Here is an 18,705-nt window from a genome sequence, read left to right on the forward strand (position 1 = left end):
TGGTGGTGTAATGTTGTACTTATAATGCTCGATTTTCCATTTCCAGACACAGTACATTGCCTGGACATGGGTCCTATTTTTAATATTTCATAATTTCAGACAGTGTAAGCCTGTCTTGATAATTTGATTGACTTGAAGAAAATCCTGAAAGTTGTTGACATCCATGACAAAGTTTGATATTATGTATTATTAGAATATTGCCAATGAACCAAATCAAACCAAGTAGTAAAGGGGAACTCTGAACTGCGAATCTGCTGGAGCCGACGGGAGTTTGTAATGTGTAATGTGTATGTAGCTTTAATGGAGGCCCAGATGCTCTTCATGGCCCCACTAGTAGCGTAATCCCGCCATGATCATGACACTCGTCAAAATGGTTGGATTTCTCTACGCTTAGTCATACATTTTAAATCAATTGTATGAAAACCCGGAGCCAATCTCAAACTTTATTTTCCGACGATGTTAATCAATCATCGGACATCGTAACAGATTGTGTTACATAACAGGAAAACAGTTTAACTTCCGCCAAGTCAGATTTTGCGACAAGTCGTCAGAAGAAGTCGCCGGCGCCAGAAGGAGCAGACCGATGGCTCCCGTCGTCCAGCGTTAACTTAGTAGAAACTGTTTTAATTTGACAGCCAATTTGTGCTATGTCTTCGGGAATGACTGGACAAACACCGTAAGTTTCCCGCATGGTTTGTTTTTGTATGAATACATTAGGTATCTAGAGTAATATGAGCTCAGAAAAACACTGAATAGTAAGCTAGCCAAGCTAAAGCTATCTATCGTGTTAATCCACAAGCTAGCATACATGGTTGTGGCCTGCTAATGACTTCTAGCATGCGTGATATCACTTGTGTAACACGAGGATGCTGACCAGAGTGCAGCATTCAAAATACTCGAAACGATATTCCCTTAAGTCTTAACTGGATTTGTTATGGTAATGCTATTGTCCAACAACAGGCTCGTAACTTACTTTAGCAGGTTAGCTAGCTCAGTGTTAGCTTTAGCATCAGCTAACTTTGGCTGTTGTTAGCTTAGCTGCCAATAAACAGTTAAAGATACTACAACGACTGTGTATTTGGCGCTACATATAAACGGCGGTGTTATCTTCTTCAAAGCCACAAGTGGTTTATTGTCAAAAAAGCTTTAAACCTAGCTTAACTTTTAACGCAACTTAAAAACATTACGCGACTGGCTGCAATGAACCGCGATCCACATATGTTAAGATAAGATACTCCTTTATTATTAGCACTGCTGTCTGAAATGTTGTCCTAATGTTGAGCGCTATCCCTTTTTGTGTAGGTATTTTACGAGCAAAAGTATTTATTCACGAACTGCAGACAAATAATGTGTTAACTTAACCCGTGTCCTATCTGACGACTGATTCATCAAACTATAATTATTGCATCTAAAAAGTATTTGGGCAAAGGCACAGAAGTTGCCATTTTAATCTTAAAGAGGTTTTTGCTACTCATCTAAGATTCAACACATCTTCAAGATTGAAATAGCAAGTCCATTACCTGGTGACTTTCTTGTAGTAAAAAGGGTTTAGTAAATGTGATTTAGTTTAGCTTATTTAATTGTTTGTATGTTGTTGTTTGTTTTTTAGGTGCCTAACCAGCCGATGGGATAAGACAGCCCAACCTAAACAAAGTGTAGAAGTGAGGCAGCAGAGGAGTAGTGAAAATGCGGCCCACTCGTTATCAGGAGTCGTCGGCGCTGCTGGTTCAAACAGCACAGCTTCCCAGCCGCTACAGACGGGAGAAAAGCCAGCGCCCCAGGGTGGAGTTGAACTGGCCGCGGCCATGGCTGCTAAAATAAATGCCATGTTAATGGCAAAAGGAAAGCTGTTGACTCCTCCACCGTTACTTGCAAAGGTGCACATGATTTAAACAGCTGTTGCAAATAACCGTTTGTCTGGTTTTATGGCGTTATTGGTGGGGGCTTACCGTTTCCTTGTCATTTCGCATGTCTTGTAGTCTGTCCCAAATGTTTCCGTGGCATCCGCCACAGAAGAAATGGCGGTCACAGAGGTCGACATAAACGATGTGCCGCTAAATTGCAGGGACCTTCTTACTAAAGGCAAAACACAGGAGGAGGTAAGTGGACCGTGACCATGGTGGTGTTGCATTTGACACACGACATTGGGTAAAAGCAAATGGGGAATGTGAGAAAAGGATTAAGAAGGCTCTTAAACAGCTTTAAATATCCAGATGAATAATCCCTCTTATGTTTAAATCAAATTTACTCCTTTTTTTTTTTTTTTTTCCCCAGATTCGACAGTTTAGTGGATCGGTCGTCTCAACGAGAGGTCATTACATGCCTGATGCTGCAAAGAGAAAAGCAGGGTGTGTACAAAAACTAGGGATGCCCTCATCCCAGTGATTTAATCTCCTTGTTTATTGTTCTATTCTTTACTTGTATTCACCTCAATATGTAAAACATAGTCATATCTATTTTGCAGAAGTAGTATTCCATACACTGATGTTTCATATATAGGGCTAACTTGATGGTGGACTAGACAATATGGTATGTATTTGTTTCAATGAAAAAAAATGATGATCTTATCATAGTTTTGACTAATAGTCAGTCGCAAGCTGCACAAAAATTGCTGTCCTTTTTAAATCTTTGCTAATGGGAGGTTTAAGAAGGTGAATCTATTGAAGCGTATGGTTTTCACCGATACCCACCTCCTAAAGTGAAAGTGGTACCGTGAACCACCTGATCTCCAGAGATAGGTTTTGAGTGCTCTGCACCTACCCACAATGCAACTCTTTGCAATTATAGTGATAAACTGTCTTATTTCTTGCTTATTGCTCTCCAAGAACATCTCAACATATTTACCAGGAGTGCAATGTTTATCTAATACAAATATAATCAATCAGTTGCCATATAAAATGATTTCTTGAGTAAACAAATGTTTGGAGGAGCTCAGAAGTTATCCATGACATTTCTGATCTGCTTTCTTTTAGACAAAGATCTTTGTATTTACATGTCCAGGGAAAGAACCAGGAGCAGGTCAACAGTAAGTTGCACTTTAAGAAAAAAATCTGCTTAATATGTAGTCTGGCATTGTCTTCATCTAATATTGTTTTACACATGTTGTAAGCTGATGTCCAAACATTGTTGACTGTTAATCAGAGGCTGTGCTGAGGATAAAGGAGCTCATCTCCGAGGACCTGCTGAGGGCCTCGGCCGCATCAGGACAGCAGATGCCCGCTATGCCTCCGCTCACACTCTACCCTCAGCCTCCTCGCCTCGTCAACTCCTCACCCGTGCCACGGATGCCCAACACCAACTCGGTGCCAGGACATCGGCCTGCCGCTCCTCATTCGGGGGTACGAAAGACATGACGTCTATCAAAGTGCACCCCTCCACAAGTGGTGGTGACATTCTGTTCCTCGGGATTAATTACTAAAATGTTACCTTTGCAAATATTTCTGCGATGTGCCTCATAGGAGGGATTTACTTCCACCTTTCCATGGATGAGCAACATTGGCACATGAAATAATTACATGCGAAGTAAAATTTGGGTTATGTTGAATACACTTGATGATACAGCTCAGGTCTTTTTGTGTTGAATATTGCTTGTCTGTGAGTTAGGATTTTACCAGTGGAGGTTAAGAAAGTGAGGCAAATGAAGACCATGTTGCCTTCACTGATACCCACCTCCCAAAGTAAGCAGCAGAGAGAACATCCCTGGTCTGAAGGGAAAAGCCTCGGACTTCTGCATCTGCTAACACATCTGTTCTGCTTCTAGTCAAACTTATTTTAGATGTCAATATACAACCTAAATATGCAGGTCATTATAATGGGTCACATTTTTCCCCCTATCCACAGAGTTTTGTGCACACAAAGATTTTTGTGGGCCTGGACCAGACGTTCCCCTTCTTCAATGTGAACGAAAAGATCGAGGGTCCGGGAGGTTCATACCTGAGTCACATCCAGACAGAGACAGGGGCTCGAGTCTTTCTCCGGGGAAAAGGTTCCGGCTACATTGAACAAGCATCCAAACGAGAGTCTTTTGAGCCTCTTTATGTCTACATCAGGTATGTTCATTCCAAATGCTCACTGTTGGCGCACTTTTTTTTAAATTTCCTATTGGCAGTAGTTCACCAGAGAGGGAGATCCACGGGTCACTACACGAGTTTGCGGTTGAAACAAGACCTGTTTGTTTTTGAAAGGAAACCACAAAAAGGAGTTTTGATTTACTGAAACATTTTCCGTAAATCATAACCGGACGTCACTTGACTTGCTTGGTGTAAAGAAGTTACTTGTCTGAATTAATGAAGTCAACCCAAGGTTTAAGTTTTGTGTCACTTGTGACACGGCCATCTTGGAGCCCTGCTTCCATATAAATGCTGAACATCTTTCCATTTGCTGTGTTACTTCTGTCTTGAGTCTGTTTCACAGTGTTTAACTCGTGGTGCCTTGTGTGTTACAGCCACCCAAATTCCACTGGATTGGAGTCTGCGAAGAAACTCACCGAGAGTCTGCTGGAAACTGTAAGTTCATGATATCGTCGCCACAAATACAGGTGTGAGTTTAAACTGGATTATATGAGGGCCTAATGGGAGGTTTAAGAAGGTGAAACTATTGAAGCGTATGGTTTTCACCGATACCCACCTCCTAAAGTGAAAGTGGTAGCGTGAACCACCTGATCTCCAGAGATAGGTTTTGAGTGCTCTGCACCTACCCACAATGCAACTCGTTAGCTGTCGAAAGCTTATCAGCACACTCTTTGTGGATTGTTATCTAGCTCCTTACATAGTTTTTGTTTTCTCTGGCTCTCCAGGTGAGAGATGAAAACGCCCGTATGGTGACAAACTACACAGCCACCGGCTCAACACAACGTAAGTGTTCTTTTATGGCTTGTAACGAATTCCAACAGGGTGACCAAATATCAGGTACTCGTTGACTGCATTCTGCTTGTGGTGATTAATCATCCCACGACGTCTTTAGAGGCTCAACAATAGGTTGAACTAGTACCTCACAGTTGTCAATGCACCGTTATTGATTCATGTAATATATGCTATTAACTCCACGTTCTATACTTTCATTTCAGCATACGCAGCACATGGATTTCCACCTAATAGCAATTACTCTAGCCAGGGGTCCTGGTATAATGGGTATGCTGGCGGCTATTCAGCGTACTCAGGAGCCAGTGGTTATTGGAGTAATGCAAATGGTCCCTCAAGTCATTCTAACATGTCGACAAACCCTCCATCTTCTCAGGCAATGGTTCAGTATCCGGTGTGTCCTAGGAAACCGCATCCCTATCTCGTCCAGGTAAATGCCAAAGATCGAGGCTGCCACTAATGATTGTTTTCAGCGTTCATGTATTAGTTATATTGTTGATTTGATTGTACTTGTAAAATGCTAAAAACATGTTTTTTTTATTTTGTTGTATAAAGCAAGAACCTTGTATCTCTGAAAGTGTGCGGATATCTATTCTACCAGTTTGAGCTTTTTGGTACTTCCCGCCCCTTATAGAAGATGAAGCAGTGGTTATCCTGCAATTATATAAAGCTGGTCAAATATTTTAAATTATGTATTGGTAATTTGCTTTAGTTGGCTAATAAATTGACCAGCTACTAATAAATTGACCAGCTACTAATTTCATCAAGAGTTTTAAATCTGCTCGCCACAAACTTCATCTATGTCATATTATGTTGTCGGGACACTTTGAGGAGTTTTAGCTTGCTGCTTCCTGCTGCTGCATTGGTGTGTGTGTGTGTTTGTTTTGCTCTACTTAAGGACCCTGGCAGCAGTGAGACGGTGGAGCCTGAAGGAGCGATAAACACCCCCCCTGACTCGGGAAGTCCCAGGCGTCATTTCCAGGAGGGGGCTAAGGAAGAACAGGTACGCCGTGACACGTGTTCACATCACTGAAAGAGCCTTTTCTTTCTTTTTAATGACTGACCAGTTTGAGCTACTGCTGGTGGTTTAACTATCCGGTCTTCACCATTCAGAGGAGAAGTGTCAATTATCACTGCAAAATCGTGAAAAATGTAGAATTACACACTTGTATTCCATAAAAAGTATCAAGTCAGTTTGTTTATCCTACATTCTCTTTAGCTCTCTTGATTATTTTTTTTTTAGACTAATTGAGTTTGAACATCAAACGACCATCCCTAACACAAATGGCCTTTATACACTTTTTTACCACAGACGAGGCTTTAAGCTGCAACACTGTTTACAATGCTGCCCATTTGGAAATTCCTACCATCAACACTTAGGCTCTGTCAAATTCATATTCTTGTCTGTCTTGAGATGCATCTGTAAAGGTTTTAATTAAATTGAGGGAGTTTAGAAATGGTTTGAATGATGCCTCTGCTCTTTTATGTGACTTCTAACATTTTTAGAGAATGAGAAAATGTTTATTTTAAAAATAAAGCCTTCAGCATTTGGAAAGGTTTGAACATCGGGGGAAACAATTGTTTCCTGTGGGTCAAACCATTTCCTTATAAAGTTTTGAATCGCCTTAAATGTGTACTTTTCTGTTTCAGCCTCCCAGCAGATCTCCAGAGGGTCCTGCTCATCAAGAGTCTGCACTTCCTGCCTCCAGTGTTGGAGAGGAGAAAGTAGTACAAAGGTCTGTGAATAGATCTTATTTCCCTTGTATATTATTCTTCATGAACATGGTGTGGTGTAGATGCTGATGTTTCTCTCTCTCCAGGATTCTGATGCCTCCTCCGCCGCCTTTCTTTGTGGCTCCTGCCCCCGTTGCCCGCAAAAGGCCAAGACACGCGGTGACAGAAGATCCGGTTGGTGTGCCTGGCATCGCCGCGTCAATGGGTATGCATTTCTTTATCTCCCAATATTCAGAGAGCCTGAGTGCTCAGACATGTCTGTTGCATGAAATGGCATCTCCCCACCCCCCACACCCCCCCATGGAGGAGGAGCGGACACCTGTATGACTCTCTCCACTGGTAGAACCCACTAACATGCTCTTCTTGTATATGTCTTTTGTCTTTCCCTTGTGTTCTCTCTCTCAACATGTGTCCATGGACCTGCCTGTTATGGATGTGTGCTCTGCTGCCGTTTCATTTGATATCTTCCCTCCCGCCCCCCGGCTGTGGATCGAACAAACTCGAAAACCACCGCTAACATGGGGCTCCTCAATGGGTTTCCTTTTTGTCGTCTCTCGCTTTCTCTCCCCCTCTCCCACCTTCTCTTCTCCCTTTTTTTTTTTTTCATTGTGCTCCTTACAGCTGTTCAGGAGGAGGTGAGCAAGAAGAAGACTAAAGTGGACGAAGATGCATCCGGGCTTGTGCCCTACGGAGGAGATTCCTCCGATGAAGAGGAGGAGAGGACACGCAGCAGTAAGACTGATCACTCATAGCCCCTGCCCCATCCATCCCCACTGTCCAGGATACCCACAGACCCAAAGCCTACTTTCAGTAAAGCAACACAACTCAAACCCCATAAAAGGAAAAATCCACCCTCATATTTTCAAACACTGTTTAAGGACTAAACCAGTGTTTTGCCGTGTTTTAACCCCATTTAGTTCAGAGAACAAATATCTTATTGCTGTCTATTTTCCAAGCCACGTTTGACTTTTTTTTTTTTTCACTCATCACCGAAGGGTGTTTTGGGACACCTTTTCACAAATGTCTGGTTCCACTTGATGTACTGACATCAATGTTTAGGACTAAAGACGTGTGACCATGCTTCATACACTGTCAGGTTGACAATCAATACGAACATTACAGCATCGTTGTCAACGGGCAGAAGATGCAAAAAAACACTGGACTAGTCTTTGAATTATCACCAGTTTCTGATGTTTGGTGCTTTCCTGGACTCTTATGGGGGAAAGGTTTTTATTTACTTATTCTGGTGTAGCTTTTGCTTTCTATTCTATTTATTTTTCTCCCCATGGGAAAATTTAAATCTATGCCCATTTATATAGCAGCTGTTAAAATAGAGGGCCTGCCAACTAGGCATTGTGCATGCGTGTGTAGCCACATGACTTAAGATGCCGCACAACTTGTGGCGTCCTGCTAATTGGGACATTTTGAGGAACAAGTCGTTTTTTTTTTTTTGGGTACTGTTTTTCTCCCTTGTGTTATTACGGACTTGGTAGAAGCCCTTTTTTATTTTCAGGTTCTGACTCTATAACATGCACTTATTAATGTCTTAAATGCAGAAACATCTTCCGTTAACAAAATATATTTAACTATTCACTTTTAACAGTGTGGAGGTATTCAGGGTGGGTTCTTCCTTTTTAAGATGTGAATACAATTGAATAATGTCTCCAAAGGGATTTTTATTAAAACTTTTTTTCATTTTCAAAAGCGTCTTGTTGATACAAATACAATTCCCTTCTATCCTGTCTGAATTCAAACACTTGGTCTGCTGCAGTTACTGATATTATAAATACATATTGTAAAATTCAGTGAAATGTTTTTCTTATCTTGGAAAATGGTGTCTGCCTGTTCCCATGGAATACTATAATAAAAACACCTGAAAGTCCCTGGTCTTTGGATTCCACACGTACTGTTGAGGGAGTTTGGGTGTTCAGAGAGTTAGTTTTCTTAATTGGGGCTACTACCGAAGAAGTTGGTAAGTAATAAAACCAGTTAATTCACTTCCTTCCGGCCGTAGGTTTTATTCCAGGTCAAATGTGGATCTGGTTGCTGGCGTTAGATGAATGAATACTCGGGAGCCTCGATGCGGTTGTGTACAGTGAGAGCTCCGGGGTTATCCAGGCCAAAGCAGGGGTGGACATAATTTTGGAAGTGACATTGGAAGGTGTGCAGGTGTTGTTCCAGATCCACATTAAAAAAGGACAGCGTCCCCCTCTCGTAGTCCAGAGCCACTCCTACCCGCACTGGGTTCACTGTAATCCTCAGGTCAGGACTCCAGCCGTTGTGCAGAAACTCATATTTATGCCTGAACAGAAAGAAGGGCAACATTATGATTGTGTAAAGCAGAGTAGTCCTAAATATAAAGCTCCTTCTCTCATCCTGTCGGGATCATTGTAAAGCAGAGGCTGAATCATGAGCCAACAGGATTTCAAGTGGCTGCGGATTAAAGGAAATGAGAAATGTGGTCGTGTGTAGGCAGATTCACCAAGAAGATGCCCACAAAAGGAACCACATTCAGGGCTTGTGTGTGGTGTGCCGCACTGAATGACTTGCTAAATGTGACAATTCAACTGTCCTGCTTTGTTCCCCAAAAAAAGTTGCCATAGCAACACTTATGAAGTAAGAGATTTTGAACTGTGGGCTTTTCTACCTTCAGTCGGCTTAGCGTTGCATGGATGGACACTTTATTTGCTTTGGAAAGGAATATTTCTGGAGGCTAAAAATAAAGTCTTGGCCCAGTTTCCAATAGTATTCCCTCTGGACCAGAATACTTACTGTATCAAATCTGCTTCTACTTGGTCAGTAAAGTGCTTTCAGCATTCTTCCCAGTTTGTACAACATATCAAGTGACTGAGCAGAAAACCATCATTATACAAACCTTTGTGTTTTGGTGAAACTTTGTTTACAATTCATTGTTTGGGATTCAAATGACCCCACTGCTGTTTGTTTAAAATTAATATAATTATAAAATCAATGTTTTAACCGAGTAGCTTTCTCTTCTGACCCTACTGAAAGCATGAAATGTAGATCTAGTAATGTATGTAGGAAAGTGGTAACCCATCCTTCTGCCACAAACTGACATTGATGAAGATGACAAAATACGGGAACAACCATAAAGCAAATATTTCATGTTTAAGTAATAAGCTATGCACAAACATGTATTACTTTTCTTTACAGTGTCTTAACCTGTGGTGTAACGTTGCTTATGTTTGGGGTCAATTCAGACTTCTAAAAACCCGAAATCTTATAGACTGATTTGGGAGCAGTGGTGCTGCCCTCAAAAGTACCGTCATAACCAATCACAGACATAGAGCACATGAAAATCCGTTATGTTTTACAGAACATTAAAGTTATTTCTATCCACTGTTACCTGGATGGAGTGAGAATGTGTCTCATACACCAGGAGGTGTTGTTGGCTCCGAGGTACGAGTTCCTCTCTGTGTCCACGGACGCAACTCCAATCCTAAATTCCGTCCCATCGTCCACCTCAACTTCCCAGTAATGCCGGCCTCTCACTGGGATCATATCCCCCAGGACAGCTACACACCTGAACCCACACAGTCTTATTTTACATATCTGTATTCTAACCTTAAAAGGTTCCCATTATCTCCCGTCACACAAGCAGCCATTGTATGCTTTACCTGGTAAAAGTGTTATCATCTAAGGCCATGGCGCTAATTGGCAGCTCCTCGTCTCCATAAAACACGGTGAAGCCGTCTTCAGAGATGGACAGGCAAGGATGGGCGGTGTCCTCCAGGAGGTAGAAGAATGTGCCTGCACAGGTAAATGACAGTCATCATACGAGGGTGAAAAAGCAGTGACGGAGTGCATTTAATAAAGTATTGTACTTAAATACACTTTTGATGCACTTTGTTTTTGAGTATTTCTATTCGATGCTACTTTGAACTTCTACTCCACTGCAATTTTTGAACAGCTATATTAAGTTACCTATAAAAAAAAACCTGATCAGGGAATAAAAAAATAAGTTTAGTATAATGAAAAAGGGCAAAAAACTGTCAAAAAAATCATAAATTAGTTAATGTATTATGTAGAAAGTCATTAAAAATTGTATATTAGGTTGGAAAAAGTCAGAATATGTTGAAAAAAGTTATATGAAAATGACCACCTCAATCACTTACAAGTTACTTCAGTAGTTCCCAACCTGGGAATCAGGACTCACAAAGGGGTTGCCTGACACTATGAAGTACTTTTATTTCAATGCTTTAAGTACCTTTTGTTGCTCACACAAAAGTACCACGAAGAGGCTGATCCACAGTGCGTCTCACCTGTTGTGGACACAGTAATAACGTCACTCCTGTCGCTGGGCCCGCCGATGTTGACTGCTCTCACAGAGATGAGGTAACGGCGGCCTGTCTGCAGCTGGATCAGACACTGACAGGTGGGCACGGCTACTACCGACCTGAAGGATTAACCAATGAGACAGAAGGCTGATATCATTTCCTTTTGAAATATACTAAATGGACAATGATGTCAACCTTTTGGATTGTCTTAAATTCCCATACCTCTCCCAGAGTGTAAAGCCTTGAAATAACATCTTGTCTCACAACTTTTGAAATACTCGGAGGATAAATGGGGTGTTTCACTAAGAACTGTGTCATAGTTGGACCACAGACTCATTTCAGTTAATAATGTTTAGCCTCTTCTGTGCAGAAAAACACAGGCTAGTCAAACGAATGGGTTTGACTGTTCTCTGAAGTGACCACTTGAAAAATGAAAATGACCCCAAATGTGACAACACAACAGTGCTGCAGGAGCTGAAGCTAAGAATAGATTTTCTAGGACAGTGTGTCTTGATTCAGCAGCTCTATAGCCATGGGACCTCAAAAACCCCAGGCAAGCACTAACACAGGCCTGTTTATGGATGAAGCAAAAGCCTTATTAAAAGGACAGGCCAGTGAAGATGCATTTTAAAATCCAGTAGAGCTATTTTTAGTTTACCTTTGTGTGCAAACTCTTATAAATAAACATGGCATATTTCAATAAAAGCACAAGTGAAACTTGTGCTGGTTTCTATGTAGAATCTGTCGACTGCAGGTGTATGTTAATAACACAGTTCTTACTCAGCAATGCCGCTCTCTGCGCCATCAGTGCCCATCTCACTGAGCTCCACAGTGTAAGAGTCCACAGGGTTGGTGTTCCCCGACTCCCAGCGGATCAGAGCAGCCTCTGGACAGCTAGTGCACTCCCTCTGCTTGATCACTGGAGGCGACGGCACTAGAGAGAGAGAGAGGAATCAACCATTTAGATAGTATTCTCTCAAACATCAATCATGAGAGGCTGGAGTGATTACAAAATAAGAGAACAAACCTGCCGTGAGCGTGACAAGTTTAATAACTCCTCATGTATTTGTAGGAGAGCAACATGTATTACCTGTCATGTATAAGGTCTTCTCGCTCGCTGGGCTGATGCCTGTGGTGTTGGTCGCAGTCACCCAGAGTTCATATTGAGCATTCGGCAGCAGATCTGTCACTGCGCAGTGGGTCTCCTTCACTTTTACCTTGCTCACTGAAAAAAAAGCAAAAAAACAACAACAACAACAGAGATTTAAATTCTGGCTGCTCTGATCAAAACCACGTCCCCAGTATCCTTAAGAGGAATCACAGATTCCCACATCAGCAGATACCATTTCGACAGTAGATGGTGTTACCATGCAATGTGACTGTGTTATACCATGTGGTGCACAGGTGCTGTCTGCTGGCGTGTCCTCCAGCACTGGTCTGTAGTACAGCTCATAGTACTCCACCGTGTCGTCGGAGAACAAGCTCCAGCACACACGCAGGGACGTCTGGGTGGCAGAGTTGGGCATCTGCGGGTTGATGACCGGGGCAGACGGAGCTGTTTTTATATTAGAGAAACATTATTAACTCAGTTCTGTAATCAAGTAAGTGAGATAACGGTACATTAGGATAGTTTAAACACTGACACCTTTGGGTCAGTTCCTACATACACAATTCAGATTTCACCAGATCTGATCAATAATCTTTCTGCTCGCGACTCCTCAGGTCAAACCAGCCTTTAGACCGCTTGTCATTTTAAGCCTGTAATTGTGTGTTTCAGACCTACTATTGTGCAACCCACCACCTCCCCATCACCACAATCACCTCCAGGATGTTCAGGGAGATCCCCATCATCCACCTGCTGGCTTTACACCACACCAGCATCTAGACTCCCATCTCTTATCCTCATGTGGGCCTCTGCTTAGTGAAGATGCTTCAAATCAATGGGGTCTAGTCACCACACTCTCTCAATAAATATTATACAGACTTACAAATGTTCTCTCCTTATTGAACAGTCTTTAAAACACTGTATGGGTGGTAACATCACTTGATCATTGACACACTGGCGGTTACCTTGTGTATAAAAACACATCCCTGGGCAACCACCACACCACAGACTTCTCTGTTTTAACTATAGACTGTCTCAGTTGTCCAGAGCCCAATGTGTCAAAGACAACTCTGAAGATATTGACAAGACAATGAACCTCGACTCTGTGTGCTGTACAGACGCAGTCATTGCTCGATGGGTAACAGGTGAACTGGGGGATCAGTGTGTAAATCAGACCTGGGACAACGTTGATGGAGTCCATCATGGTTTTGACATCTGACAGGTCAGCAAGTGGGGTGTCAAACTCGAGACTTGTAGACAGCGTGAGGTCAACCTGCTCTATGGCAAACTCCTCGATTCTGGTTTAGTACAAGAAGAAAACGAGCTTTGAATAATAAGATGTATTATCTAGGGTAAAGCTGCTTGTGTCATTTGGATCACTCAAAATATAGTCAGTAGTTTGACAAAAAAATCTCAATGCTGTGCAAAAAGCTCGTACGAGGACCTTGAGCACTGACTTTTATGTCAAACTACTTTTTCCAAGGCCAAGAATTTACTTTCACGCTGAAAATGTGTCTACTTAAATAATATTAGTCTGAAACTTAAGGCAAAAAACACACGGAAACAGTCTTGGCCCTGTGCCACTAACGGTTAGTCATTTGAAATCACACTGCAGTCACGGCCAGTGCCGGGTCACACCATGTGGCATACTCACTGAGCAGCGTCATAATTACCTTTTGATGGTGGGACTAACTGCCTGTCCATAAACGTCAAAGAAAATTTAAGTAAATATAAATGAAGAAATACTCATCAACATTTCATATCCCAGATCCCAGATCCCATTAGTCGTGTTTTTTGTTTTTGGACTATGACGGCTAAATCCCCGTCTGAAACCATTTATCATCACGTATACGGCTGCACACACGAACACAAGCTAGGACACACACAAACACAAGCTAGGACACCTTGAGGAAAAGCCTCTTGTCTTGGCTGCGGTAGACCTCCTGGGCCGTCTCAATCAGCTCCTTGGAGGCATCCATCGCCTGACCACAAGCCAGCAGCTGCTTGTACAGGGCCTCCATCTTGCCCTTCTTCTCCTCCTCCAGTCCAGCCGCCCTGTCGTCGTATCGCTGAGACAACGTCTGTAGCACGTCGTTGTAGTGCTGCTCCAAGTGCTGCTCCTGACGGCCAAAATTCTCCTGCACATACATTTAGATGATCATAGCAAGAGGTTTGCACATGTGTTATGTATTAAACAAAATGTGGAAGGAAACGAAAAGTGAGGAGAGGATGGAAGATCAAGGGAGGCAATGAATGAAATGTTCAGGCCGTTCAGGAGACACACATGGATTTACAAAACTGAAATCTGGAACTGAATTTCTGTCTTTAAGTTTAATAAAACAAGTATTCCCAAACACTCAGAAATAGAACAATAAATCAATGTCAAAACACATTACAACAAACTGTTTTACTAAACCCAAAGTCTTTTGACAATGACTTTTACCTCCACAGTGAGAAAGATCTCCTCCAGATGACTTGCAAAGTTCTCCATCTCAGCGACCTTCCCTTGCAGACGATTCCTGGTCGTTACGATCTCACTCTGGAAACAGTTGAAAGTCACACTTTCACATGTCACATTTTTTTCTAGGGGTGCTGGTTCTGCATTTATGCACCAAGCCCCTCTAGAAAAAGTTATTTAAACCCAAGAAACCTTTGTGGTTGAACAGAAAATGTTTCGTTCATGCATCATGGGCCAAAGCCAAGTTAGTGTCCCCACCTCAGTTTCTCCCTCTTTAAACACATCATCATGTCCATCTTGTGCCCCAGTGGGAGACGGAAGGCTGTCCTCCCAGAGTTCAAAGGTAAGGGACTCGTTGGTGCCAACAGAAGACCTCTGGAAGGTGGAAACTCCTCGGGTCGCCCTCGCTCCTCTGTCTGCCATGGTGGTCGACTCTCTGCTTAACTCCTGGTGCTCAGCTTCCTCTGCTATCACATCCAGTCTGCCTCCTCTGATCTCATACAGGTCCATGAGAGGGACTGTGGGAGGTTTACAATCCATTTATGATTCAAGTCACTGATAAAAAAATCATTTTACTCCAACCCTTCCTGTTCTTACCTATACTAATCTATAGATCTAGATTGAGACCACTATTCTAATGAACACAATATGAAATCTCAAAACTACACTCTTCAAACATGAACCAAGCAACTTGCATGTGCAGAACAATCAGTTTGTTCTTAAATGATCAATAATGAACGAGCAGCAGAGAGCATATTTACCTCGATACTTCAGCAACCCAGTCTGTTCTAAACAGCCATTTCAGGCCAACAGTGGTGTTCCGACAAACCAGCTCAGCAAGCAGCTGTAACCAACTCTCACCCAGAAGCTGTGACAGAAATAGACCGACTCGGATTGCTCAAATGTCACAGGCATGCCAAACATCAATGTTGGAAGTTAGTTATTTATTTATTAAAAAAACAACAACGTAGGCCTACAATTTAAACTAATTATAGGCATCAGTTTTGTTTACACTGTAAACATTGAAACCGGTTTCAGCTTTCATTTATTGCGATAAGGAGGTGGAATTCCCCCAACATGTGATTTAAAGGTCGAAGTTGAACACAATACAGGGGACATTATGGTGCCTTCAGGGCTCCTCGTAAACTCCCAACTAGGTCATTTAAAGGCTTTTGTGCATCAGAAATATCCGGATGGAGCCCCCGCGTGCTCTTTAGGTACCTCAGTAATCAAAATCCAAAGCTAGCACTTTTTCCATAACTGTTGCTTTGACGTTAGGAATGAAGGAACACTGACCCGCTGAACACGAAAAGCAAGATGAGGCGATACACGTACCGTAACCAACACTCGGAGTGGTGCTGTACTTATGTTTCTTAACTAATGTGCGACATTTATCAATAAACGTGACAACAACACCAGATTAATCCATTTGTAAAACCGTTCATGACCAGTTTCTCCACAGTTCTGGATATGCCCGAGGTCCCTGAAGGCGGCTTACGTCACGCAAATGGCGGACGTTGTAAACAGAGCCAGCAGCTTCTCGGAGGCCAAAGTGAAAGACTTCTTTTCAAGATGAACAACGTAGAAATCGAGCGGATGGACAGTCTGGAGGGCTGGGTAGCCGTTAAAACTAACATATTTGAAGAAGCCGAGACGTTTAAGCTGGGCTTCATCGTCCAGTGGAACGTCATCGAGTGCAAGTTCGCTGTCACCTGCCACAACAGGACGCTACAGCGGCAGAAACGCAAAGCCGAAGTGGCTCCTGGCGACCCTCAGATGAGCTGGGCTGGACTCTTTTCCGTGTGCGAATTGAGACACATCCACCAGCAGTTTAAATGCGTGGCAGACATCTTGGTAACGTGTTTCCCGGATCTGTCAGAGTTCGAAGACAGCAACATTTGGGACTTGCTCTTCCTGAATCGGAGGTTCGGTCCCGAAGACGATGAGGAGAGGGACTTTGACTCGCCCTGTCGGAAACTCGAGAAATACTTCAGCACAGCCATCGACATCTGCGGACGGAAAATTGTGCTCGAGACGTTGTTCGCGCAGGATGAGCGAGATGTCGATGAGTACTTTGAGAACCTACAGGAGTTCAAGATGAAGACCATGCAGGAGGAGATGTCGAGGGCGAAGGGCCTCGTGCGACAGGTGAGAGGGGGGTCACATGGGGCCATGCACACTGTATACACACTCCAGTTTATTAGGGACACCTTGCAGTCTAATACAACAACCCTGCAATAAATACTTTGATACTTGGAGGTGTTTCTAATATTGTGTCAAAATATCAGCGAGGACGGACTAAATATTAGAGACGCTTCTTAGTGTGACACAATACAATATTCACATTTTGTTGACTTCATTTGTGTCCATGATGATGGACAACAAATGTACCATTATACCCTTTGAGAAGGTAGCTGCTGTATTAGACTGCAGTAGTTTTACGTGTGTATTATCGACACATACTGTACTCTAGCACTGAAGGTTCCACAGAACCAAAGATCATGTTTCGTTTTGATGATTGAATATCAATAGATTTATGCTTTTCCCCCCGGCCTGTCCATGTTACCATCTTCGTCTCTGGCCTCTGTGCATCACAGCCAAAACCATATGACTAAGAATCCTATCTTTTATGCACTCAAACATACACCTGCACAAGCCAGACGAGTACTTTCAGTTTTACTTGAATGAAATAATAGGGATGGAGGATTTAGTTCAGCTTGGGAAACCTCTGTAGCAGGAATAGCACCACACAGTGGTGTTACAAGTCAACTATGACACAGCAAACCTTCTGCTGGCTTGCTGTGTTCAACCAAAGCTGTGGATGTTGCAACAGCGGCAGCATTGTTTGTTTGTCAGTCATTTTTGCCCTACAAAGGAATGTACCTTGACAACCCCATTTGCTTGTTACACAAGTAAATATCATGGTCAGATGCCTTACAGTATGATGACAGCCATCCACTCCACGTTTAAAGCCAAGTGATACGAGACACTGGAGGAGAGTACAGTGTAAACAGCATCAGTACATCACTACAACCGAATGCAATCACATGCAATAGTGATGCAATAAATACACTTTTAGATCGTGTGATGCTTTTGTTGACACTGCGTCAGAGAGCAGATTCGACACCATAGTTTGTGGCATTATATTTAATTTGTATTAAATCTTACAGCTAAACCTCGTTACATTTTAAATACAAAACCTCACTCTCCCCTCTACCTGACAGCATTTCAGGTATTGATCAAGCTGACCTAGGTCTGTGGTCTAAAGGTGTCATCACTTCTTTGTTAATAACACGTTAGAGGAGACTTCAGTGGTGAGTGTCAGAGAGATGACTCCAGTAATCCAGTGGTAATGAACCACTGACCTCTCTGGTCAACCCTGAGCCCACCCGGTTCTAAACGTCTTATTCTGAAAGGACTAATATTATCCCCAAGACTCGGCTGTGGGCTCAGAATAAACCCAGGTAATGGTGTGTATGTTTTCCATGTTATCAGCTTCTGCAGAGTCATGGCAGAGCAGACCGAATGGTCGCGCTGCTCAGCATCTACGAGGAAGAGGACGAGGCCTACCAGGACCTGGCCACCGTGGCCACCACCTTCTTCCAGTACCTGCTGCAGCCTTTCAGGGACATGAGAGAGCTGGCCTGCCTCTACAAGATGGAGATCCTGGTAATTACAGACATGTATTTAGCAGCTGTGGCCTTTTCAGGATATGGGGAATGATTATATACATATTATGCAGCTTGTCTTGGTATCTAAATATTGAATCTATTCTCATCAGGAATTTAAATGTGCTGCTAGTTCTTGTATGATATGCAACAGTCTCTCTTCGACTAAGTATCACTGTGCAACCACTAATAGCCTGCTTTGTTAGTGACAACACAATACTCATACAGCACTAATGGAAGGATTGGCCTGTTTCCTCTCATACCTGTACACACATGATGGTGAAGTGATTGACACAATTTGATATTTTTATGTCTCATTCAAGCAAAATATGAGGTCAAATTTGATTTTCTCACTTAACAAACTTTTACTAAAAGCTGAATGTATAATACAGCAGGTAAAATAAGTATTGAACACGTCACCATTGTTCAGTAAATATATTTCTAAAGGTGCTATTGACATGAAATGTTCACCAGATGTTGGTAACACGCCAAGTAATCCACACATACAAAGAAAACCAAACAAATAAGTTCAGAAACTAAGTTATGTGTAATAAAATGGAATGACACAGGGAAAAGGGATTGA

General features: G+C 42.5%; 3 protein-coding genes and 1 non-coding gene across 5 annotated transcripts in view; 3 read left to right on the forward strand and 1 right to left on the reverse strand.

Annotated features, from left to right (window-relative positions):
* LOC116382757 (KH homology domain-containing protein 4-like) lies at positions 1-8,475 on the forward strand. The gene is made up of 14 exons (XM_031846033.1): positions 1-676; positions 1,610-1,877; positions 1,980-2,099; positions 2,275-2,348; positions 2,973-3,025; positions 3,142-3,338; positions 3,841-4,049; positions 4,445-4,505; positions 4,796-4,853; positions 5,066-5,289; positions 5,758-5,862; positions 6,510-6,595; positions 6,680-6,798; positions 7,215-8,475. The coding sequence occupies exons 1-14, from the start codon at positions 648-650 to the stop codon at positions 7,343-7,345; spliced, it is 1,734 nt and encodes a 577-aa protein (XP_031701893.1). The 5' UTR covers positions 1-647; the 3' UTR covers positions 7,346-8,475.
* On the forward strand, positions 3,615-3,746 carry LOC116383251 (small nucleolar RNA SNORA47). Its single transcript, XR_004212758.1, has one exon. It is a non-coding gene; the product is annotated as a small nucleolar RNA SNORA47 (small nucleolar RNA).
* fsd2 (fibronectin type III and SPRY domain containing 2) lies at positions 7,756-16,479 on the reverse strand. 2 transcript variants are annotated; one of them, XM_031846031.1, is made up of 13 exons: positions 15,790-16,479; positions 14,713-15,322; positions 14,440-14,535; positions 13,901-14,134; positions 13,670-13,692; positions 13,173-13,294; positions 12,282-12,446; positions 11,982-12,116; positions 11,672-11,825; positions 10,877-11,010; positions 10,232-10,364; positions 9,961-10,137; positions 7,756-8,895 (listed from the first exon to the last, which is right to left on the reverse strand). In XM_031846031.1, exons 2-13 carry the CDS (start codon positions 14,992-14,994, stop codon positions 8,646-8,648), a joined length of 1,905 nt encoding a protein of 634 aa, XP_031701891.1. In that variant the 5' UTR covers positions 14,995-15,322; positions 15,790-16,479; the 3' UTR covers positions 7,756-8,645. The 2 variants fall into 2 exon arrangements, with proteins under 2 accessions (XP_031701891.1, XP_031701892.1); XM_031846032.1 differs by having other exon boundaries at positions 7,757-8,895; positions 14,713-14,972; positions 15,216-16,478.
* whamm (WASP homolog associated with actin, golgi membranes and microtubules) overlaps positions 15,962-18,705 on the forward strand; it is a 15,907-nt gene continuing 13,163 nt past the window's right edge. Inside the window, exons 1-2 of the mRNA XM_031846029.1 lie at positions 15,962-16,602; positions 17,950-18,123. Coding sequence (XP_031701889.1) covers positions 16,027-16,602; positions 17,950-18,123 — 750 coding nt within the window. The 5' untranslated portion in view covers positions 15,962-16,026. The remainder of the gene's footprint in view (positions 16,603-17,949; positions 18,124-18,705) is intronic.

Source organism: Anarrhichthys ocellatus, unplaced genomic scaffold, assembly GCF_004355925.1.
Source record: "Anarrhichthys ocellatus isolate YVR2014 unplaced genomic scaffold, GSC_Weel_1.0 scaffold6, whole genome shotgun sequence".
NCBI lineage: Eukaryota > Metazoa > Chordata > Actinopteri > Perciformes > Anarhichadidae > Anarrhichthys > Anarrhichthys ocellatus.

Coding starts and splice junctions, on each gene's coding strand:
- LOC116382757 (XM_031846033.1), top strand. CDS start 648: ATGTCTTCGGGAATGACTGGACAAACACC. Junction 2,349..2,972: donor GCTGCAAAGAGAAAAGCAGG/GTGTGTACAAAA, acceptor GCTTTCTTTTAG/ACAAAGATCTTTGTATTTAC. Junction 5,863..6,509: donor AGGGGGCTAAGGAAGAACAG/GTACGCCGTGAC, acceptor TTTCTGTTTCAG/CCTCCCAGCAGATCTCCAGA.
- fsd2 (XM_031846031.1), bottom strand. CDS start 14,994: ATGGATTGTAAACCTCCCACAGTCCCTCTCATGGACCTGTATGAGATC. Junction 13,295..13,669: donor GTTAGTCCCACCATCAAAAG/GTAATTATGACG, acceptor GTACTAAACCAG/AATCGAGGAGTTTGCCATAG. Junction 10,365..10,876: donor TATTACTGTGTCCACAACAG/GTGAGACGCACT, acceptor TTACCTGTGCAG/GCACATTCTTCTACCTCCTG.